This window comes from Herpailurus yagouaroundi, unplaced genomic scaffold (assembly GCF_014898765.1).
Source record: "Herpailurus yagouaroundi ecotype Mexico unplaced genomic scaffold, PumYag 77, whole genome shotgun sequence".
NCBI classification, from domain to species: domain Eukaryota; kingdom Metazoa; phylum Chordata; class Mammalia; order Carnivora; family Felidae; genus Herpailurus; species Herpailurus yagouaroundi.
Window position 1 is genome coordinate 287,551 of NW_024412388.1, and position 23,092 is coordinate 310,642.

Here is a 23,092-nt window from a genome sequence, read left to right on the forward strand (position 1 = left end):
CGGGTGCTCCTCGGCCAAGGACACTAGGGACACCGGGCTCTGGCTCCAGAGGCCACACAGTGGGAGGCCGGTCTGTGCACAGCGGGCTGGCTACAAGGGAGGAACACCGGGCCCCCAGCCCCCACCGCCTTCCCCTGTAGCCTGGCAGCTGAGAGCAGAGCTGAAATTTAACTCAGCCCTGAAAGCACAGTTGAGACAGTTTCGCCTAGCTCAGAAAGAGGTAGAATTGCATCCCTAAAGCACACTGATTTTACAGGGTCTGTGGGACAGACCTGGAAAGGTGAGGTGTGGATCCGGAGCGGGGCAGGTGGTGACGGGGGCACAGGGCAAGAGGCTGACCGTGGGCTCCACCCTCTGAGCCTGGACACGGCCACCCGGAGGCTCCAGGCTCCTGGGAAGCCGCCTTCCCATGCAGAGGACAGGCTTCTCACCTGTCCCCCCCAACGCTGGGCCTGTGTCACCGTCAGGTCCTCTGAGAAATGCTGGCTGTTCCTGAGGACAAATCTGGAGAACGAGGTGAACCTTGGCTAGGCAGGTGGACAGGCTTTGCTGCGGTCAGGCAGGTGGCCCGGGGAGAATCAGCACGGGCCCCACACCCCGTCTCTACAGCCTCTGTGGGTGGAAGGTGCCGGAAAACTTGAGGAGCTGCTCTGGCCCGCTCTCCAGGTCCAGGTGTCAGCCGTCACAGAGAAGGGACAAGAGGTTGGATGGGACCCCTCAGACTCCCCAGGGCAGGGGGCCAGGGTTCTCTCAGTTCCACGCAGGGCCCCAGGTGCGGACACAGAGCCGTCCTCTTCCTCGACCCCACTCTGAACTCTGGAGACTGGCCTGGCACGCACGGGCACAGGGTGGGGGTGGGGGCGCTCATCCTGCGTTCTGTACTTGGGCGCAGGCTGGGCGGGGTTACCCCCTTGGTCCCTCCTCCAGGCCCAGCGCTGTCTCAGCCTCGGACCTCACGGCCAGCGGCAGCCAGAAGCCCAGGGCCACGGAGCAGTGGGGCGGGCAGACAGACCCACCTGTGACCTGGCCGGTGAGCGAGGCGGAGGGCCTGGGCCTTGGGGAGCTCCCGCCCTGCTCGCTGGGGTGGGACCGAGGAGGGGCCCCCCCGTGCCGTCCTGCCTCAAGAGCCATGGCCAGCTCCCCATCCTTGTCCCAACACCCTTCCGCGCCCTTGACAAGGGCACCAGGGGGCCGGGCTGGAGACAGCCATTGGGGCGGCGTCTGGGAGACAGAGGCTCATTGTCCAGCCTCAGCAGCCCTTCGGGTTTGAGACGCACTCACCTTCACCCGGACCCTGAGGGGGCAGGGCCCGATGTCCAGACCTTTCCCTGGGACCACTCTGTCCTTGCCTCCGGCAGGCAGGACACCCTGTCCCTCCTTGGGGCCACGTCCAGAGTCGATGGCCCCGCCGAGCTGGGCAGGGCTGGCCGGGCAGGAGGTCACCCTGTGGTCCTGGCCTTTAGGGGTTTCCAGGTGCCGCGGCCCAGCGCCGCCGCCCCCCCCCCCCAGGCTCCCCTGTGTCTGCCCAGCACTATGGCCTCAGGACGCCCGGGGACTCTCCTGAGCCCCCACCCCTCTGGGTCCCCTTCCCCCCTCCATGCCCTAAGAGGACGAACAAGGTTCTGCCTCAGGCTGCTGACCACACCCCCCCCCCCCGGGGGGGCCCCCACACCCACTTGGGGGGGGCGACCCCCACCTTCCGGGGCGCCATTGGATGGTGTCAGGTCTCTAATACTGCCTGGTAATGATGACGGCGGGGCCCTGCACGCAGCGATGGGGCCGCCCTCCCCCAGCCCCAGGCCCCTCCCTTTCCCCACGCAGGCCCCACGCAGGCCCCAGCTCCCCGACAGACACCCTGAGTCGGCCCACCCACCCACCCAGAGTTCCTCTGTCCCCTCCTGCCAGGTGGGGCTGTGGGGCAGAAAGGTGACCCCTCCCCTGGACCCAGGCATGTCTGAGTGCCCCTTCTTGGCCCCCCAGAGTGAAAGGTGTCCTGCAGCTGCACTGAGCCCCCCCCACACACACACCCAGGGATCCTGGATTAGGACGCTCAGGTATCAGGCCCTACCCACAACACCCCAGCAGGTGCTGCCACCACACCCGGCAGGTGTGGGCTGAGCGGGCCACAACAAAGGGCTCTGGAGGGCAAAGGCCCGGCCTGGGCCTCGGGGTGGCCCCGAGACAGCCCCAGGGCAGGCGGGCCACCTTGCAGACTGGCAACATCTCCAGCCTTGGTCCTGGGTCTCGAGCCCCAGGTCTCCTCGCTCTGGAGAAAGCAGGGAGGAGCCCTCGGGCCTCCCTGCCCGGGGATCCTCACCCCTTCCCACCTGGACCCTGCCTGCCCACGGGTGGGCACCAGGTGTCTGTCCCTGTCCTCGGGCCGAGGCGCACCTGGGCCTCTGTGGGCATCTTACCGGACAGTGCTGGATTTCTTGGCTTGACTCTAACACTGTCTGGTAACGATGTTCAAAGGTGACCCACCGCCTGCCTGCCAGGAAGCGGCCCGAGGACACACCGTCCTAAGCTCCTGGACTCCAAAGACGGGCCGAGGGCCCAGAGCTGGCTTAGGGCTGGGCAGACAGCCTGTCTCCGCTGTGCAGCCCGGCGCATCGGGGCAGCCCCCACCTGCAGGTTGGTACCCCTCTGCCGTACCACTGAGCCCAGGCTGGGGACCCCTGGCTCCCTCCCGAGCTGAGTTCTCAGGGTGCTCTGACCCCCGGGGAGAGACCATGAGGATCGGGACATTAGGACCGGAAAAGGGCCACCTGTCATGTCCTGGACACCAACCTCGTCCCGGGGCCCTGGCCCGCACACCCGGCCCCGCCTGCTCTGCCCCTGTGTGTTTGCCGCGGCTGAACTCAGGGCTGTCAGCAGAAGTGGACATTGGGCCCAGTCAGCAGCCGCCTGAGGAAATGCATTTTCTGGCTGGCACAGAGTCGGCAACAGGCAGCCCCCACCTTCCCTTCGCAGCCCCTCCTGTCCACCCTACAGGGTCACCCACCGTGGCCGTCTAGGGCACCATGGCCAGTCCTGTGGGAGCTGGCCCCACCCTTAGAGGCCCCAGTCAAGTGAGGCCAGCCACGGGCGGTGGCCTCTCTCACGCCAGAACTCTTACTCTACAAAGGGGAACTCACTCTCTTGGTCAACCAGGGATGCAGGAAGGACAACGGTGTGTCCAGGTGCCCCGGCCCAAACCCACGGTCGGAGGGCAGTGGACATTCTGTGCTGTTTCCCAACGAGAACAGAGTCTCCCACTCCCCCAACCGGTCCCCACGGCGTCACAGTCGAGAATGGGAACATTGTCTGCCTTCGGCGAGGCCGGGATGGCCCTTTGTCTTATCTCTTTGATCTGAAGCCGGGATGCCAGCCTCCGGACCTGCCCAGCTGACTTGCACCGGGGCGGCCCCCTAGGCCCCGGGAACCCCACCCTGTACCGGGTCCCCAGCCGGCCTCTAGGGAGGGAGGAGGGGTCTGACCCTGGCCTCACCGTTACTCATTAACCAGCCAAGAGCCGTTCAGGGAACCGGGGAGGGTGCCACAGTGAGCATACTCACGTTCAAGCGCAGGGAAACCAGATCATTTGCTCCGTAGCTACGCCCACAGGCACACGCACCTGGGGGGCTGCGTGCTGGGGCTGCCTTGGGTCACAGGACTTCTGGGGGCCACTCTGCAGACTCAGGATGGTCGGGGGTCTCACTGCTTCCTCAGGGCAGGGCACTGCCATCCTGGAAGTGTTTGCCGCTGACCGGAGGCCGCCTGCGCCACAGCCTGCCGATGGGCGTCTTACCAGACACGGTTAGATCTGGGTTCCATTGTCTAATACTGTCTGGTAATGCCGTTCATCCATGGCCTGACCACCGCTGGAGGAGGGGCCCCTGGAGGGACACCGGGTGGAGGGCGAGGCCCGTGGGCCTTTACGGGCCCATTAGTGGCCCTGAGCCAGGCAGTGCACACCTGCCCAGGCCCAGGGCCCTCGCGTCCCCCACAGGGCATGGGCCATGCAGGACTTCCCCAGCCTCCAGACCCCAGACCCAGAGCGGGGGAGCCCTCTGACCCCTCAGGGGGTCAAAATGGATACGCAGCCATAATGGATTATCGGTGTAATAAAGGGTGAGAGGTGCGGACGTGGCTGGCTTCTGTGCATCTCGGGTCCACGGGTGGATGGGGCCGTCAGGGTCTGCGAGCAGGCGAGGCAGACGTCATGCCGTTGGCACTGCCGTGGGGCCAGAAGAACCCCCGGGGGCTGCAGCCAGCTAGCCCCCTGGAGTCCCACCTAGAGCCCTCACCACCCCCCCACCTGTGCCAGGCAGGGGGGTCCTGAGGAGGACAAGACCGAAACGGCCCCAGACCCCCAGACCCCCAACGCGGAGCAGGGAAGGACACCCGTGGTCAGTAGCGCACCCAGACACCTCCCTGGGCCACACTGTCCCCCACCGAGGCAGCACGAGGGGCGGGGCGGGGAGGTACAAGCTACCTTTGCGTCCCTTTGTGGGCCTAAGCTCAGGACCCCACCAGGTCCCCACAGGCCCATCTCGGAGGCTTGGGCAGCCAGTCAAGGAGTGGCTTCCAGGTGCCAGACCATCAACATGGGGTTGAATCGGGGCAGGCAGCCCTTAATCTTCAGCGGCTCTCAGGCCCCCACCCTGCTCCCCGCTGCTCCCCTGTGAGAAGTCCTCTGAGAAGGACATCATGGAGATGTCCTCTGTCTAGAGCTATCCCCAAAACCAAACTTCTGGATGCTGATCCCACCCTCAGTCTCACGGCTGCCCCCTCCCCAAAGCCCCTTCTTCCCCCCTGAGAATTCCAAGTAGGTCCTGGGGTCTGCACATTGCTCAAGTGCTCTGCAGGCTGAGTCAGGAAGAGGGGACTTCTGGGGGCTCTGGGGGAGGCCCCCTCCCTGCTCCTTCCTCCTTTCCACCCCCCACTTCCCTCCTTCCATCACCAAGTCTCTCCTGAGCACCTGTGGCCAACTTGCACAGTTCTAGACGCCGGGGAGAGGAGGAACGTCCCTGAGAGGGGGTAGCAGGTGCGAGGAGGCTGGGGAGCAGGACACGTCAACTACGAGGGCTGTCAGTGTTGAAGAAGCCAGACCAATCGAGAAGGTGGTGGTTGGGGGTGGGGGTGGGTAAAGCCGGCCCAGGAAGGCCTCTGGGATCAGATGACCAAGTGGGGACCATGCAGACACCCACGGGAACCAAGCAGAGGTACCGGAGGCTGCACGGAGTCCGACAGGAGGACTTTGGCCCAGCGTCCAGGCAGCACGGCCTGGCCCCAGACAAGGCGCCAACTACCCACCTACCGCTTGGGCTCTTCCCCACTTTCCCTGGCCCCAGAGGTAGGGCTGGGCCACTGCCTCCTGCCCCCAGCACACACCCCAGCTCAGAGGCCCCCAGCTGCCCACCTGCCCCCTCGGGGATGGCAGGTTAATGATCCTCTTGCCCTGCTCCGGGCTGCAGAGGCACAGTGACGCGCCCAGCCCCAGGCCATTACCACTGTGGGAAAGGCTGGGGCGGCACCCACACCATCCAGTCTGTCGGGTTATGAGGCAAGGTTTCGCAGTTTGAGCTCTTGTGTCAGTGCAGGCAAGGGGCCACCTTCCCAGAGCCCACAGGGACCCAGGGTGGTGGGCTGGCCCTCCAAGGGGTCTGGGCCCCTGGAAGTAAACTGGGGAGGGGCACACTGGTTCCTGAGGGAAGACAAGTACGGGGGCTCTGTGCTCAGGCCAAGGGAAAGACCAGGGCCCCACTCCCCCACACCCTCTGCTGCCCCGGGAAGGCCCAGGCTGGCGGCCACTAGCCCTAATCACTCAGGTCAAGGGTTTGGCTGCAGGAGCTCTCTGCCCTCCAGGCTGACCCACGGCCACCTTGGGGCAGAAAGTCTCAGACCACAGTCTAGCAGGACTGACCCCTGAAAGTCCCCAGTACCAGCACAGGCAGGCGAGGAGCCTGGGAGTGCACCAGCCTCGGCGTGGGGTCAGGGAAGCCTCTCCACAGGGGGGGTTGTCCACAGGACACCCAAAGTAAGGAGCGGTTTAAAGGGTATATTAACCTCCAAGGGCCACGAACTGGGGGGCTTGAAGCAACAGAAATGCACTCCATCCCAGCTCAGGAGGCCAGAGGTCAGAAATCAAGGTGGTGGGGGGTGGGGGCACTCCCTCTGGAGTCTCCAGGGGAGGGTCCTTCCTGCCTCCTCCGGCCTCTGGTGGCTCCAGGCGTCCCTGGGCTGGTGGCCACACCACTCCAGCCTCTGTCCCCCATCTTCACGTGACTTCTCCTGGGTCTCCTCTCTCTGCCTCCCTCTTGTGAGGACGCTGGCCATCGGATTTAGGGCCCACCAGATAATCCAGGAGGATCTCATCTCAAGACCCTCAATCACATCTGCAAATACCTTTTTTCCAAGTAAGGTCACATCTGCAGGTTCTGGGGCTTCGGACATGGACACATTTGGGGGGACACCATCCAGCCCTGCAAGAAGCAAGTGAAGGCACCCTAAGCAGAGACGCCCTTGACCCACACAAGACCCTGGAGGGTGGCGAGGCCACGTGGCTGGACGGTGGACACCACATGAGAGGCTGTGGTAAGCGGAGATGAAACAGAGCACGTAAAACAGGGAACGCGAAAACCTTTACGGGGTGGGGTCTGGGGTTCCGGGCGTGGGTTTTGGGGTCTTCAGAAGGCTCAGGGATGATCGTGTGAAGGAGGCAAGGCCCGTGTGGGGACTGTGCACATAAGGCCCCTGCTCCAGCCATAGCTCCACCCCACCTCCCACCAAAGCCCTCCCCCCCCCACTAGCTCCCCGTGGAGCCTGGCCTCCTGCCCCTCCCGCCTGCTTGCCTCTGGGCCACTGGGTGGCTGTTGCCCAGAGACGGTTGCCAGGCCACCACTGTTGTTTCCCCGGCAGAGGGCTTACACCACCTTGTTGGGCAGGTAAGAGGGACAGGCGGGCCACCGGCACAGGTCCTCGCTGAATGTGAGGGCTGGGGCCACCATCCCATGTCCCCTACCCACCTGGCTGCCAAGGACCCTGTGGGTTCTCTCAGTTCTCTCTGTCAAGAGCAGAAGGGACATGAAGGAGGGTGGGGAGAGGGGCGTCCTGGCTGAGATGAGCCCCCTCTGCAGAGGCCCCACCCCCCCAGCACCACAGCGTGAGGGTCACAAACCCCCAGGCTGGGCCAAAAGGAGCCTGTCTCCTGGGGGGGTTGGCTCCTCAGGACGAGCCCCTTTGCCCAGGACCAGGTCTGCTTCCTTGGGCCAATTCCCCACAGGGCGTCCTCCCAGACAGCCCGCCCCCAGCCGGGAGGCACCAGCCCATCAAACAATGTCAGCACCTCCCAAGCAACCCACGATGACACGTGTGTCTGGGGAGAAGACGCGCGGCAGGACACTGACGTCTTCTCGTTTCCTTGAACATTTCCTCCAGGTTCGCCAGGGCCTGCCTTCCATCCTCTACCGGGGTGCCGCTTCCTGCCAGTCTTTTTACCTGACCAGGTAAAAAGTTTATTTCAAAATTTACTCTAAAGTCGAGCTTTCACCTGCCCCGGGCTTCCGCAGGCCGCACGTGATGTGGGGGCCATCCTCTGCTGTGGGGGGCTCCCATCCTGCGACTCTTGTGATAAATGCGTTCCGTGAACGTCTTTGAGCATAAAGCTTTGCATCTGTATTTAGAATGACACTCTGACAAGTGCAGGCACTAGAGAGAAGGCTCGCGGGCCAGGAGGTCTGACATGCACACCTCCCACCCCCACCCGTTACGCCCCTGCCAGCCACAGACGTCACATGTCCCCACCTGTGTGCACACCGGGGGCCTTTTTTTCTTTTTTCTCTCTTAACCTTTGTTAATTTGAATGACAAGAAATGAAGATTCACGGCTTATTTCTTTGTGAATGTAATAAACACAGGTTTTCCCACCATCAGTAGAGCAACCCTGTGAACGCTTTCATAAGCCAAGACGCTGTAAAGCAAAGAGGCATATGGGAAAAAATGTCAGCGCGTCCAGACCCAAAAAATAACCTTTCTTGGGCTTTTCTGATACCTTAGGGTACATCTTGCTAATGGACGCACAACATAAGTTGAGATAAAGCCCAGATCCTCACAGACACAGCTCAGAGCTCTGGGTCTGTACAGGGGGTGCTGAGGGCGGTTCCTAGGAAGGAGCTGGGCGGGCCGGCCAGCTGTCCGCTGCCTCTGTAAGGGCACACTGCAAAACAAGCCGCTGAACGCTATTTTCTCTTTTCGCCTTGGTCCGTAAAGGCAAAGAGCCTCTTCGGACTTCTTTCAGTTAGCAAAAGCAGGTACCAATGTGGGTCCTGCTAAGTTAAAAGTGAAGCGGTATAACTCGAACTTGCAGAAAGCCAGGGCGGAGGGGGATCCCGCACAGAGTTAGGAAAGCCAGGTGGAGGCGTGGCGGCCGCGCTTACTTCTGCAGAGGGCGCCCACGCTGCCAAGCCTCCAGATACGCTGCGGAAGTTCCCCGTCCACTCGGGGCGGTGGAAGGTGCGGCTTGCACACGCTCTGCTCCCTCCGGAGCCGACCACCGCCCCGTGGTGCACTTGCTTCTCTTCCGGCCGTTCTCTAGTGCCCGAATGTCGCCACGTCCTCCTCGCCATTACCACCGCTAGCCCACGTTGACACGTGTCATGTGTATAATAAGCCCTCTGTCTTCGCAGCAGGGACAGCAGCCTGATGGGGCTGCTTTACGGGCGAAGAAAGAGAGGCACAGAGAGATTAGGCGAGCTGCTGAGGAACTTCCCTGTGGGGAAATGTCCGGAACTTCTCTGACCATGCTCCTCCAGGGGCCCTGGATGTAGCCCCTCTGACCCTTCTGCCTCTCAGGGCTCCTGGCAGTCCGGTGCCGGGTGCCCCACAGATGCCAGCTCAACTCCATTTTCCCCCCACTCCCATGTTTGTGTCTTCCTGGACAATCTCCTTGCCCTGAATTTCCAACCCTTCTGTGGCATTTTTATTTCCACGAGCTCTTTCGTAGTCTGGACCCCTTGTCCTGGTGGCATCCAGCCCTCTTTCAGGGGCGACGGCTCTCCCGTTCACAACCCAGCACATTCCAGGGGTTGCCTTCCTTCAACTCCCGGTCATCTGTTTCTCCCCACCTCTTCCACTTCCTGTGCGCACGTGCGTGACTGTGCGCGTGGCGCTCCCACTCACACCTGGGGGGCCTCCCTCAGATGCCTGTTGACCCCATGGCCACTCACTCAAGCTGCTGAGGGATGGTATTGGACATGAGTACCTTTGGGGGAGGTCACCCCAGCAGGACTCCTGGGACTTGCTGCTGGGTTCCCGGAACACATGGGAGGGGGCTGGGGTGCACGCACCCACATGCTCGCGTTCTCCCTGTTTTCGGCAGGCTTGTATCGCCCCAGCCATGCCGGACCAGGTCCAGCCCCCACACTCAGCACCCTCCAAGGAACCCTCCCATTCTGGGTGGGCCGCGGCTGGGGCAAGGGGCTCTGGGCCATCCACACGTGCTCAGCCCACCCCTCAGCAGAGGTGTGAGGCTCCCCCCAACCCCAGCCCACCTCCCATAATCGTGTTGACAGCTCTTCAGTTTGTTCCTCTCCTCTCCTAAGGGGGGACTAAAGTATTTCTTGGGTGACCAGCTGGTGTTTTTGCAGAGTGACTGTCCTCTCTGGATAGTGACCTGCCGACACCTGATTTGTCCTTCTCTGTCCTGCCAACTCCACAGTGTGCTTGCCTCCCCACTGTTAGTCTTTTTCAATCCTTTCCAAAGTCTTCACCCCCCAAGCAGCCCCCAAACCGGGACAGACTCATCAAAGAATAGCTAAAATTCCCTGAAATGGCCCCAAGTTGGCCACAAGGGAAAGGGCACTCAGAAGGGGGCGTCGTCTCGGGACAGGGCCCAGAGCAGCCGTGAAGATGCTGCCAGGCACCTCACTGCCCAGTCCCACTTCAGACACACGTGCCACCCTCAGCTCCGAGGGGGTACCCACTTGGGGCCAGGGTGCCCCTCCAGACCCCCCGAGACCCGACAGCCGGCACCAGCGAGGCCAAGCACGGCAATGCCAGACACATGGTCCCTTCAGGGAAAGCCTCGCCTGGAATAAACAGGATGCCGAGATGACCCTGCCTCCACAGGGCACCGGGCCCCACGGTCACCGCAGAGACAGGAGCCAGCCACAAGCAGAGGCCCAAGTCCAGGACCCTGGGAGGCACCGCTCCCTGAGGCTAGGACCGAGGACTGCCCAAAGGTCCCACAGAGGGGTGGGGGTGGTGTCTTCCCAGAGCTGCCCCCGCCCTTGTGCTCCCACACCTGCAGCCCGCAGCCGCACCCGCTTCATCTATCATCGGGGACCACCCACTAGGACCCACGTCTGCAGGAAGAGGGGCAAGTGGTCCAGGATTGCAGGGGTCCAGCGGAGCCACACCCAGGTGCCGGGTGAATGCAGCCCTGGGCCTGTCCGGTGCCTCCCTGGGGACAGGCACCCCATCCCCAGGGAAGGCATTCCCATCAGGGGACCACATATAGCCATTCACTGGGAGGGGGGCCAGGAGAAGGCCAGGCACTGGGTGTGGGGTCTGCGCCAGCTGAGCAGGAGAGAGGACAGCAGAGCCGGGGTCGGAGCAGGCACAGAGAGGGGACACAGCAGCGCTCCACGGTCTGGAGGAACCACCACGCGGGGCAGCCGTAGCAGGCACTGCCCCTGCCTGGCCCAGAACCCAGCCACTGTCCAGGACATGCCTGGGCCCATCTCCCCTGCCTGACACGGGTCACCCATGACATCATTGATACACATTGTGACCCCCACTCTCCTGGGCATGTGCCTGCACCACGTCTCCCCCCAGCTGCAGCCTCACAGCCTAGCTCTCCCCTACGCGGAGCCCCCAGCCTGTTGGTAAGCAGCGACCCTGCCCTCTCCAAGGCCGGCCCTGGCTGGTGATGACTCTCCCCTCTTGCCCAAGATAGGCTCAGGCCCACTGGTCAGGACTGAGATGGGCCCAGGCGGCCGGGGGTACTGCCCAGGGGCTACTAGAAATGGGCAGGATGGCCAGATTCACTGTGGGCACCTCCCCCAGCCACCCCCTCGGACCCCGCCCCGTTCATAGGCTGGGCCCACAAAAGACCGATGGGGAGCAGCCAAGAGGAGCAGCCCCTGCACCTGCCAAGCCAGTCGGGCCAAGACGCAGGTGGGCTTGGGGCAGGGGCAGGGCCAGGGGACGGGAGCCCTCCAGCCAGGCCAGAGCCTCTGACACCCTGCCCCGCACCCCCCCACCCCCCCGCCACCTGCCCATAGACCTCCTGGACGCTGCTGATACCGCCAGGCCTCAGGCCTCTCTCCTGGAGAGGCACCTGCCGGAGGGGGAGAGGCAGCTGCACGGCAGTGGGCAAGGGCCCTACTTCTACATCGGAGGCACCAACGGGGCCTCCATGTGAGTGGGGGCCTCAGGCTGGGCCCTGCTCCACTGCCCTCAGGGCCCCACGTCCCCTCCGCCGGCACACCTGCCCGCCCCCAGGCTCCCAAGGCCCCCGCGGCCACCGCTGCCCCTGTGCCTCCACAGAATCAGCTCCTACTGCAAGGGCAAGGGCTGGCAGCGCATTGAGGACAGCCGGCGGGAGGACTACAAGCTGAAGTGGTGCGAGGTCAAGTGCAGAGACAGCTACTACAGCTTCCGGGAAGGTAGCAGGGGAGGGGCCGCGGGATCTGGCACGGTCTGCAAGAGCCCCCCGGGCCAGAGCCGGGGGCCGGGTGGTGCCATTGCCCTCCACCCGGGGAGGTGGTGGCCACAGGGGCGGGGGGAGGCTGTGGTGGCCCCGCAGCCCCGCATGCCAGCCGGGCCTCCACCCGCCAGGCGAACAGCTGCTCTACCAGCTCCCCAACAACAAGCTCCTCACCACCAAGATTGGGCTGCTCAGTGCCCTGAGGGAGTACTCGAGGGTCGTGAGCAGGACCCACAAGACATCACCGTGTGCCCAGGCCAAGTAAGCCTGCCCCGGCCCTCTGGGACCCACCACCAACTCACCGCACACCCACGTGTCCTCCCCCGCCACACCCCATCCCGCGAACCCACCGTCGCCCTCTGCTCAGCGGCACCACCATCCATCGGACGGACGTGCCAGCCGCTGGTCCTGAACACCCTCCATGGGACCAGCCCACTCCACGTTCTGTCTGTTCACCTACATCCATGCACCCCCAAATACCTGCCGCCCACTCCATCTGCCCACCCCCCGGACCAGGCAGCGATCTGTGCACACACCCGCCGCGGTCCACCCACCCTAATGCGTCCCCCAGAACCTCCCACACCACTGCCACCTGCTCCCCTCCCCCCACCCACCACACAGCCCTGCCTGAGCCGCTGTGGGTCTTCATCCGACTACCGTCCGCTCATCTGCCTGCCCATCCAACCAGCCGTGCACCACCCGCCTCCCCCGTCCGCCCTCCACCAGGCAGACGGCCCCCCCCCCACTTACCTGGCCATCCGTGACCTCACCTTACATCTACGTGTCCAGCCGTCCACCTCCATCCTACCCAGTTCCGCCAACAAATCTAATCAATCGCCTCCAAGCATCTGTCTACCCACCGGACCACCTGCCCATCCACCCACCTACTTCCATCCAAAATCCATTTACCCAACCACCCACCTATCCACACCCACGCCTCCTCACCTCTCCAGACACCCATCCATCCATTCTCCACACACTACCGAGTGGCCGCTCAGCCCAGGCCCTGTGTCCCCCTGGGGTACAGATCCAGAAAGGACACCACCTCCGCCCTTGAGGAGCTCACGTGGACCAGCCCAGGATGCTTTGGGCCACAGAGGTAGCAGCATTCAGCCCAGCTGGGAGGAGACATTCTGCCTAAATTGAAGGACAACCTGGCGGTTGCAGGGCACCCCAAGCCAGGGGAAGAGGTCTGGACTGGGCCGGGGTGCTCAGGGACCCATGCAGACCATTCACTGCGTGCTGGGCACTGTCCTAGCCTGGGGACACAGCTCTGAACTGTCCACTCACAATGCCTGAGGGGGCGCGGGGAACAGCAAGGAGGTGGGAGAGGGGCCAGGATGTGAGTGAGGCAGCCTGCAGCCCGTAGAGAAGCCAGGTGTGCAAGGACCCCGAAAAGAGTGCTCCTGGCAGAGGCAACCAGCCTTCCAGTGGACCTGTGTCTCCAGCTGCCCCCAGGTCAGACCCCTAGGAAGGCTGGCTTTTCTAGGCTGGCTAGTCTAGGGCGAGGGGACAGCCTTCCCTGTGTCTTCCCCACCCCCCCTGCTCCGCCAGAGTCCTGAAAATGGAAGAATTTTTCCCAGAGACCTACCGTCTGGACATCAGGGACGAGAGAGAGGCTTTCTTCACTCTCTTTGATGGTGAGAGGTCACTGGACGCCAGGCCCGCTCTGGGCAGAGAGGTTCAGGAACGGACCAAGGACCTGGCTCCATTAGGGCAGGGTCAGGCCTGGCGGAGTCGTGGCGGGGGCGTGGTCATGGAGAAGGGTGGAGCCAGGTAGGCGTGGTCTGGGCTGAGGCTGACGCGATGGGTCAAGGTGAAGGGTCAAGGCCGGACCTTGTGGAGGCGGAGCCTGGTAGGGGGCGGGACCATGGCCGGGAGGGCGGTTGGGGGCGTGGCTGGGCGCGGTCAGAACGGGGCGGGGCCAGCCAGGAGCTCAGGTGGCTCTTCCCACAGAAAATCAGACCTGGATCTGCAAGCCCACGGCCTCCAACCAGGGCAAAGGCATCTTCCTGCTCAGGAACCAGGAGGAAGTCGCCGCCCTGCAAGTCAAGACCCAGAGCATCGAGGACGACCCCATCTACCGCAAGATGCCGTTCCGGGCGCCTCAGGCGCGGGTCGTGCAGAGGTGTTGGGCAAGGGCACCACAAAGGGCGTCGGTCAGGGTGGCGCTGACCCTGGGCCCCGCTGGTGCCTGGGAGCGCGGGCTTGGAAATGGAAAGCTGCGGTGCCCCCAGCTGGGCCTCTGTGTGGCCAGCAGAAGTGGGGGTGTCACATGTCGTCCGGGTTGATAGAGATGCCCCCCCCCCACACACACACACACAGACACAGGCTCCTGGACACGGGGCAGGGCAGAGAGGGCTCGGGCAGTTTGCTCCTGCAGGAAGGCCAGCCTCTGTTCTGTCCCCAGCCCAGCCAGCCGCGGCCTGCAGGCTGCAGAGGGACCACCCCTCCCCTGCTCCCTGGGCCCCTGGGCAGGGTCTTGACTCACAGCCTCACATGGGGAGGTGGATGGGTGGCAATGTGGCCTCACAAAGGTCCCTCTGGACCTCCACACCCACCAGGGTGGCTGTTGCCACAACTACGTTCTCCTGCCCCTTGGGCACCCCAGATCATGCAGTGGGCTGAGATTCAGGGGCCAGACCCTCCCTCCCAATTCCCTGACTTGTTCAGGCTCAGAAATGTCCCCTTAACGATGCACATTCACTCAGCCAGAAGAGAGGGCCCACAGATCACACCTGGGACAAGCGGTGCTGAGGAACTGGTCTGGGGGGCCAAGGGGACACAGGATAGGCCAGCCATGTGCTCAGCCCCCATGTGTCCCCCAGGTACATCCAGAACCCACTGCTACTGGATGGGAAGAAGTTTGATGTGCGTTCCTACCTGCTCATCGCCTGTGCCATTCCGTACATGGTCTTCTTTGGTCACGGCTATGCCCGCCTCACTCTCAGCCTTTATGACCCCCATTCCAGCGACCTCAGTGGCCACTTGACCAACCAGGTAAGGGCACCCCACAGATGAGGGCCCTCTCTGCAGCTTTGGGACAAGATCATTGCTTGGGACGCAGAGGAGAGTTCAGCTATAGGCGGAAGCTCAGACCCAGAGGTGGCAGGGGCCCAGAGGTGGCCCAGGCCTGGTGGTGATCCCGGGCTGCCCTGCTCGCAGTCGGCACCACCTCTCACCTTCAGCCAGGGAAGGGCATCCTGGTGAAATGACTGATGACTGAGAGCCCTGCGCCCCTGACCCCCAGCTTGGTTCCCTCTAGGTGCGGATGGGGTGTGGGTAGGGGTAGGAAATGAGGTCTCTGAGGACCTCCGTGGAGAGATCCTATAGGCAGAGGTCTCTACCGAAGGATCTTCATGAGAGGATCTAGGTGGGGGCCTTCCATGAGGATCTGTGGGAGACTTGACGGTTGAGAGGGTCTCATGGAAGAAAGTGCTGGGGAGGGTCTCAGCAGGCAGTGTCACCGCAGGGTGTCCTGGGGTGGTCAGGACCTCTGTGGACTCACTGGGTAGCTGGGTTAGCGTGAGGCTCTCTTTAGGGGCCTTCAGCAGGGGCAGGGCCTCTGGGTGTTCTGGAGTGGTGGGCTCCAGATGCTGCACTGCCCCCCAGTTCATGCAGAAGAAGAGCCCCCTGTACATGCTGCTCAAGGAGGACACGGTATGGAGCATGGACCACCTCAACCGCTACATCAACGACAAATTCCGGAAGACCAAGGGACTCCCTAGGGACTGGGTCTTTACTACCTTTACGGTCCGTGTGCTTCTTCCCGGTGCCAGCCTGTGGGGAGGGGGTAAGGGTCAAGACCCCTTAGGGTACATGAGGGGTAGGTGCTGGGCACAAGGTGCTCGGAAGTCCCTGAGGGCATGCACCTGCATGGAAGTGTGCCTCATGTGTGTCTACGTGTGTGCTGTGGGTGTGGAGGCTGGCCACTCAGAGGAGCTCCAGCTTCTCTCTGTCTCTTTCTCTTTCTCTTTCTCTCACTGTCGACAATTCACATGACATGAAGTTCACCATTTTAAAGTGTACACTTCAGTGGTTTTTAGCATATTCACAAAGTCGTGCAGTTATCACCACCTAATTCCTCAAAAAGAAACCCCATACCCACCATCAGACTCTCATCACCTCCCTCCAGTCCCTGGCACCCACTCATCTACTTTTGTCCCTATGGGTTTCCCTGTTCTGGGCATTTCATAATAATGGAATCATACAATATGTGCCCGTACTTTATTCCCTTCTGTGACTCAACGCTATTTCATGGCAGGGACATACAATTTGCTTTGGTAAACATTTGTCACCTGATGGACATTTGGGCTGTTTCCACTTTCTGTCTATTTCGAGTAACGCTGCTGTAAATATTCATGTGCAAGTTTATGCATGAACATATTTTCAGTTCTCTTGGGTATATATCTAGGAATGCTATCGTGAGGTCATATGGTAACTTAGGTTTAACTTTCCGAGGAACTACCAAACTGTTTTCCACAGTGGCTGCAATATTTGACATTCCCACCAGCAATACATAAAGGTTCCAATTTCTCCACATCCTTACCAACACCTGTTATTTTTTCTTTTTCTTTTTCTTTCTTAGTCATCCAGTGGGTGTGAAGTGGGGTCTCATTGTGGTTTTGATTGATGTTGAGCATCTTTTCGTATGCTTATTGGCCATTTGCAGGTCTGCTTTAGAAAAATTTCTATTCAGATCATTTGTCCATTCTTCTTTGTTAGGCTATAAGAGCTTTTTATATATTCTGGATACTAGACCCTTATCAAATATGTGATTTGCAAATATTTCTCCTGTTATTGTCTTTTCACTTTATTGATAATGTCCTTTTTCTTGCACAAAATGTTAGATTTTGATGAAGTCCAATTTGTCTATTTTTTCTTTTTTTTTTTTAATGTTTATTTATTTTTGAGAGAGAGGGAGAGGGAGACACAGAATCTGAAGCAGGCTCCAGGCTCTGAGCTGTTAGCACAAAGCCTGACATGGGGCTCGAACTCACAAACCATGAGCTCATGACCTGAGCTGAAGTCGGACACTTAACAGACTGAGCCACCCAGGTGCCCCTAATTTGTTTATTTTTAATTTGGTTATTCATGCCTTTGATGTCATATATAAGAATTCATTGCCAAATCCAAAGTCACAAAGATTTGTACCTGTGTGTTTTCTTCTAAAAGTTTTATCATTTAGCTCTCAGGTCACTGCTCCATTTTGAATTAACTTTTGTATGGTGTGAGGTAGGGGTTCAACTTTATTCTTTCGTGTGTGGATATCCAGCTTTCCCAGCACCACTGGTCAAAGACACCACCTTTGGCACATTGTTGAAAATCAGTTGATCAGATATGTATGGGTTTATTTCTATTCAATTCTATTCCATTGGTGGGTGTGTCTGTCCTGATGCCGGTGCCACACTGTTTTGATTGCTGCCACTTCATTCATTCTATAAATGTGTTGCAATACACTACCTGGTTTTCATTTGTAGAAACACTCTTGCATTCCTGGCATAAATCACACCCAGACATGGTATATTATCCTTTAAATACGCTGCTGGATTTAGTTCACTAGTACTTCATTGAGTATTTTTGTGTCTACACACATAAGCAATACTGGTCTGTAGCACTCTCTTGTATGTTTGTCTGGTTTCAGATGTATTTCTTTCTCTTCTATTTTTGGAAAGGTTGTGAAGGATTTGTGTAAATTCTTTAAATGTCTGGAATAACTCACCAGTGAAGTCACCTGGTCCTGGGCTTTTCTTTGTGGAAAGGTTTTTTATGACCAACTCAACTTTTACTTGTTATAGGTTATTCATATTTTCTGATTCTTACTGCATCAAGCTTGTTAGTTTGTCTTTCTAAGAGCTTGTCCATTTCTTTCAAGTTATCTAATTTGCTTGGAATACAACTGTTCATAGTGTTCTACAAACAATTATAATCCTTTTTATAATCATTTTCATCTCTGTGTAAGGTCTTTCTTTCTTGATTTTAGTAATTTGAGTCTTCTCTCCATTTTCTTGGCCAGTCTAACTAAGAGTTTATCAATTTGGTCCATCTTTTTAATGAACCAGCTTTGGGGTTCATTTATTTTTTTCTGTTGTTTTCTATTCTCTCTTCCATTTATAGTCACTCTGATCTTTATTTCCTTCCTTCTGTTTTTTTAAATGTTTATTTATTTTTGAGAGAGAGAGAGAGAGAGAGAGAAACAGCATGAGTGGGGGAGGGTCAGAAAGAGAGGGAGACACAGAACCTGAAGCAGGCTCCAGGCTCTGGGTTGTCAATACAGAGCCTGACACGGGGCTCGAACCCATGAACTGTGAGATCATGACCTGAGCTGAAGTTGGACACTTAACCGACTGAGCCACCCAGGTGTTCCTCCTTCTGCTTGTTTTGGATTTTTATCTTCTTTTTCTAGTTTATTAAGGTTGAAGAGATCTCAATCTTAAGGTTGACTTGAGATCTTTCTTCTGGTTTTATATAGGTGTTTACAGCCATAAATTTCCCTCTGAGCACTGATTTTACTGAATTTCATAAAATTTTGTATGTTCTATTTTCATTTCATCTGTTACTAAAGAGTGTGTTGTTTAATTTCCACATATTTGTGAATTTTCCAATATTCTTTCTGTTGTTGGTTTTTAATTTCATTCCATTGTTGTCAGAGAACATACTTTTATGATTTGAATCCCTTAATAATTCCTGGAAATTGCTATATGTCCTAACATACTGTCTACCCTGGAGAGTGTTCCATGTGCACTTGAGAAGAATGTACATTCTGCTGTTGTGGATGGAGTATTCTATAGACGTCTCCGACACGGTTACTTGGTTTGTAGTGTTGTTCAAGTCTTCCATCTATTTGTTCTTCTATCTAAATGTTCTATCCATCATTGAAAGTGGGGTATTCCAGTCTCCAAATATTATTATTGAATCGTCTGTTTTGCCCTTCAATTCTGTTTTTGCTTCATGTATGTTGAGGCTCTGTTGCTAGGTGTATGTATGTTTATAACTATTACATCATCTTGTTCTATCATACAGTGTCCTTTCCTTTCTCTGGTATCAATTTTTGTCTTAAAATCTATTTTCTCTGATATCAGTATAGCCATGTCAGCTCTCTGATACTGTTTGCATGATATATCTCTTTCCATCCTTTCACTTTCAACCTGTGTCTCTGAATCTAAAGTGAGTCTCTTATAAACAGTATATCAAGGGTTTTTTAATGCATTCTGCCAATCTCTCTAGTTTAATTGGAAAGTTTAATCCATTTACATTTGATATAATCACTGATAAGGTAGGATTTACATCTTATATTTTTATAGTTATTTTTTATATGTCATATCTTTTTTGCTTCTCAATTCCTCCATTACTGCCTCATTTAGTGCTAAATACATATTTCCTAGTGTACAATTTCTAGTGTCATTTCTTTTACTATATATTTTTGAATTATCTTCTTTGTTGTTACCCTGAAGATTAATATTAACATCTTAATTTATAACAATTTCGTTTGGATTAATACCAAGCTAATTTCAATAGTATTAAAAAAAAAAAAACCTATTGTTCCTACATAGTTCTTTACATCCCTTGATGCTGTTATTCTCACAAATTACAGCTCTATATCTAGCAAAACTATTCTTCAAAAAACAAGATTTTAAAAACCAGAAGTTATCACTAGTAGAACTGCCCTATGGTCCTTCAGGCTGAAATGAAAGGACTCTAGACAGTAGCTTGACTTCACAAGAAATAAAGAGCACTCTCATAAAGGTAACTACATAGTTAAATGTAAAAGGCCATATTAATGTATTTTTTGGTAATTACTTTTTTTCTCTTATTTAAAAAACAACTAAATAAAGCAGTAATTCTAAATCTGTGTTGATGGGCACACATTAGCATTTGAATGTGTCATCCCACTGCCTTCTGGAATCCATGGTTTCTGATGAGAAGTTGGCTGTCAATCCTATTAAGCACCCTTGTGACTCATCACTTTTCTCTTGATTTCAATATTCTCTTTTTGTCTTTAGAAAGTTTGCTTATGGTACGGAGGGAGGATCTCTGAGTTTATCCGAACTGGAGCTCACTGACCTGCTTGAGTGCGTAGACTTTTTTTTTAATCAAATTTGGGAAGTTTTTTTACCATTATTTCTTCAACTATTTTTCCTGCCTCATACTCCCTTCTCCTTCTGGGACTCCCGTTATGTGTGTTGGCTTGATGGTGTCCCACAAGTCTCTGTAGCTTTTTTTTTTTCATTCCCTTTTTTCTGTTCCTTGGACTAAATGATCTCAACTGACCTATCTTCAACCAACTCAAATCTACTGTTAAGCCCCTCTAGTGAATTTCATTTTTCAGTTACTATACTTTTAAACTCCCATATCTCTGTATGTTTCCTTTTATAATTTCTGTCTCTTCACTGATATGCTCTATTTGGTAAGACATCATTCTCATATTTTCCTTTAGTTCTTTCCAAGTGAGGTCTTTTGGTGGGGAGGGGGAAGCAGCAGAGAGATCACAACAAACAGCTACAATTTTTTGCAAGTCAGGTCCATTCTGCTACCTCCAGTACTGAGAATGCAGACTTTTTTCAAGGCTAGCACTGAGCTGGGAAGTAGAGGATAAAACCAGGTCAAGTTAAAATGCTACAAAGCTTGCTGTTCTTACCAAGATTCAAGATTTTTCTTTCCTGTGCAGTCCTCAGGTTGCTTCAAGCCTTTGGTTAATTTCCAGAGCTCTTAAAAAGTTGATTCTAGGGGCGCCTGGGTGGCGCAGTCGGTTAAGCGTCCGACTTCAGCCAGGTCACGATCTCGCGGTCCGTGAGTTCGAGCCCCGCGTCGGGCTCTGGGCTGATGGCTCAGAGCCTGGAGCCTGTTTCCGATTCTGTGTCTCCCTCTCTCTCTGCCCCTCCCCCGTTCATGCTCTGTCTCTCTCTGTCCCAAAAATAAATAAACGTTGAAAAAAAAATTAAAAAAAAAAAAGTTGATTCTGATGATTTTCTTTGCCAGGTTTTCTTTCTTTTCTTTTCTTTTTTTTTTTTTTTTTTTTTTTTTTTTTGGTGGCTTCTATGGACTGGCTTATTTTCAGATGTCCTTCCTCTGCCATTTTTGCTGATATCCTCCTTGCCTCCCTTGAACCCACTCCAGTGAGGCTTCTCTAGTGTGTCACTGAAATACTCATTGAAGTCAGCAGTGACCTCCTTGTTGCCAAACCCAGGGGTCAATTCCCAGTCCTTTTCTTCTCTCATCTGTCAGCCAGTTTGGACACAACTGCTCACCCCCTGGTGCTCTACCTCTATGGCTTCCAGGACTTCGCCTGCTCCCTCTTGGCCCCTTGTGCTGCTCCCCTGCCCCCCATCCTAACTATTGCTCTCTTGAGGTCCAGAGCCCTGCTTTTTATCTGTACCCATTGGGATGAAGTCTCCTAGCTCCACAATTAAACATCTGGCCCTGGTCCTTCTCCTGAGCTGTAGATCCCAGGGCCTGTCCCACCCATCGGCAAGCTCCTAAATATCTCAGACTCCATGGTCCTCCTCTTCTCAACTGATGGGGACTCCATCCTTCCAGAATCTCAGACCAAACCCTTAGGGATAACTATTTCCACAGCTCATAACCCATTCATCAACCAATCAAGTTAGCTCCACCTCAAAATATGTTCAGAATCCAACCCACCACCTCTGCCTGCCCAAGCCACCCGAATTATTCCAACAACTTCCGCATGGCTTCTCCATTTCTCTCAGCGTAGCAGCCAGTGGATCCTATTAGGTCATGAATCAGTTGTGCCCCTCCTGTGCCACCCCTTCCAACAGCTCTGATTCCAGCATGAAAGGTAACGTCTTCCCATGCCCCCACAATGTGACTGGCACCACTCGGGACTCATTTCCTGCTGCCCCCCCCCCCCCCAGCTTGCTCCAACCACAGCAGTCTCACTCTGTCCCCCCAACACCTCAGGCTCCCACTTACAGCTGTTCTTACCGCAAATTCCCCATGCCGTACCCCCAGACCCTGTGCTCAGTCCGCTCACTATCTCCTCAATGAGGCCCAACACACCATACCCCTTTTTACAGCCATCCCCCCAGAACCCCCGATCCCTAACACTCTTTCGTTTTCTTCATCAGCACTTCTTGCTTGATGTGCTGCACAAAATATACAGTGATTCATGTGCCACATTTGCTTCCTGTCGCCATTACTGCGAGTGATCTGCCCAAAGCTGTCCTCAGTCTTGAACCCCCATACCTGCCATGCGGGAGGAGCTCCACATGTTTGCTGAAGGAGTAAACTAAGAGTGAATGAGTTTCTAGCTGTGAGTCTGTGACTCCGTATGCAAGTGTGGGCGGTGTGGCTGTGCAGGAAGGACACCTGGCGGGAGCACAGGTGAGGGCACAGACGGGAATGCAGGTGGGGGTGTCTGCGGTCCCAGGCCTGGGAGATGTAAGCACGGGCGACATCCGGTCACCGCCTCCCTGCCCCCATCCACAGAAGCGGATGCAGCAGATCATGGCTCACTGCTTCCAGGCTGTCAAGTCCAAGCTGCAATGCAAGCTGGGCTACTTCGACCTCATTGGCTGTGACTTCTTGATCGACGAAAACTTCAAGGTACTGCCGAGGTTTCCCAGGGTGAATGGGGCTCGGTAGGCACGTGGAAGGAGGCAGGGGCCTCTGTGTACACCCTGACCACCCAGGCAAGCCCGTGGGGTGGAGCCTACAGTCAGACTCCCCCACCCGCTGCCAAGATCCTGAAGTGGGGCAGCCCTCAAGGCCAGACCCTCAGACCCTCAGAGTCTTAGCTCCTTGGAAAATAGGAGTGAGGCCACAGAAAAGAAGTGACGGGCCAGGATCACAAGACTAAAGGGGACCGGGGCTTCAGCCTCCTGTTGGCCAAGCGTTGGTGGGGAGGGACGCTAAACCAGGGGTGCCTGCAGGTGTGGCTGCTGGAGATGAACTCCAACCCCGCCCTGCACACCAACTGTGAAGTCCTGAAGGAGGTGATCCCGGGCGTGGTCACGGAAACCCTGGGTGAGGCCCCTGTGCAGCCCGCAGAGCCCTCGAACCGGCTCCTCGCGGCTTGCCCCGCCTCGGATGCGCCACCCCACCCGCCCCCCAAATTCAGAAGCCCGCGCCCAGTTCTCGAACCTCCGGAGGGCCTGCGTGGAAACCTCACGCCCCACAGAAAAAAGGCGTCCGTGCCGAGCCTCCCGACACGCCTCATCCCCGCCTGGGTCCGGTCCCTCACCACCCACCCCCTCCCCCACCCCCTCCCGCCGGCACGACCTCAGCCCTGCCACCGCGAGGTCGGGGACCCTGAGCCCGCGCCCCGCTCCCCTGTCTCCCCCAGACCTGGCGCTCGAGACCTTCCAGAAGAGCCTGCGCGGCCAGAAGATGCTGCCTCTGCTGTCCCAGCGCCACTTCGTGCTCCTGCACGACGGCGAGGCCG

At 56.9% G+C, this 23,092-nt stretch overlaps 1 protein-coding gene across 1 annotated transcript in view; it reads left to right on the forward strand.

The window, feature by feature from the left end:
• The first annotated feature begins 4,087 nt into the window (after nt 1–4,087).
• TTLL10 (tubulin tyrosine ligase like 10) overlaps nt 4,088–23,092 on the forward strand; it is a 19,533-nt gene continuing 528 nt past the window's right edge. Inside the window, exons 1-18 of the mRNA XM_040471502.1 lie at nt 4,088–4,110; nt 4,307–4,388; nt 6,927–7,025; nt 7,420–7,487; nt 10,055–10,219; nt 10,334–10,407; nt 11,076–11,156; nt 11,264–11,399; nt 11,529–11,647; nt 11,820–11,949; nt 12,716–12,787; nt 13,243–13,328; nt 13,645–13,816; nt 14,517–14,688; nt 15,301–15,441; nt 22,138–22,254; nt 22,581–22,674; nt 22,994–23,088. Coding sequence (XP_040327436.1) covers nt 4,088–4,110; nt 4,307–4,388; nt 6,927–7,025; nt 7,420–7,487; nt 10,055–10,219; nt 10,334–10,407; nt 11,076–11,156; nt 11,264–11,399; nt 11,529–11,647; nt 11,820–11,949; nt 12,716–12,787; nt 13,243–13,328; nt 13,645–13,816; nt 14,517–14,688; nt 15,301–15,441; nt 22,138–22,254; nt 22,581–22,674; nt 22,994–23,088 — 1,926 coding nt within the window. The remainder of the gene's footprint in view (nt 4,111–4,306; nt 4,389–6,926; nt 7,026–7,419; nt 7,488–10,054; nt 10,220–10,333; nt 10,408–11,075; nt 11,157–11,263; nt 11,400–11,528; nt 11,648–11,819; nt 11,950–12,715; nt 12,788–13,242; nt 13,329–13,644; nt 13,817–14,516; nt 14,689–15,300; nt 15,442–22,137; nt 22,255–22,580; nt 22,675–22,993; nt 23,089–23,092) is intronic.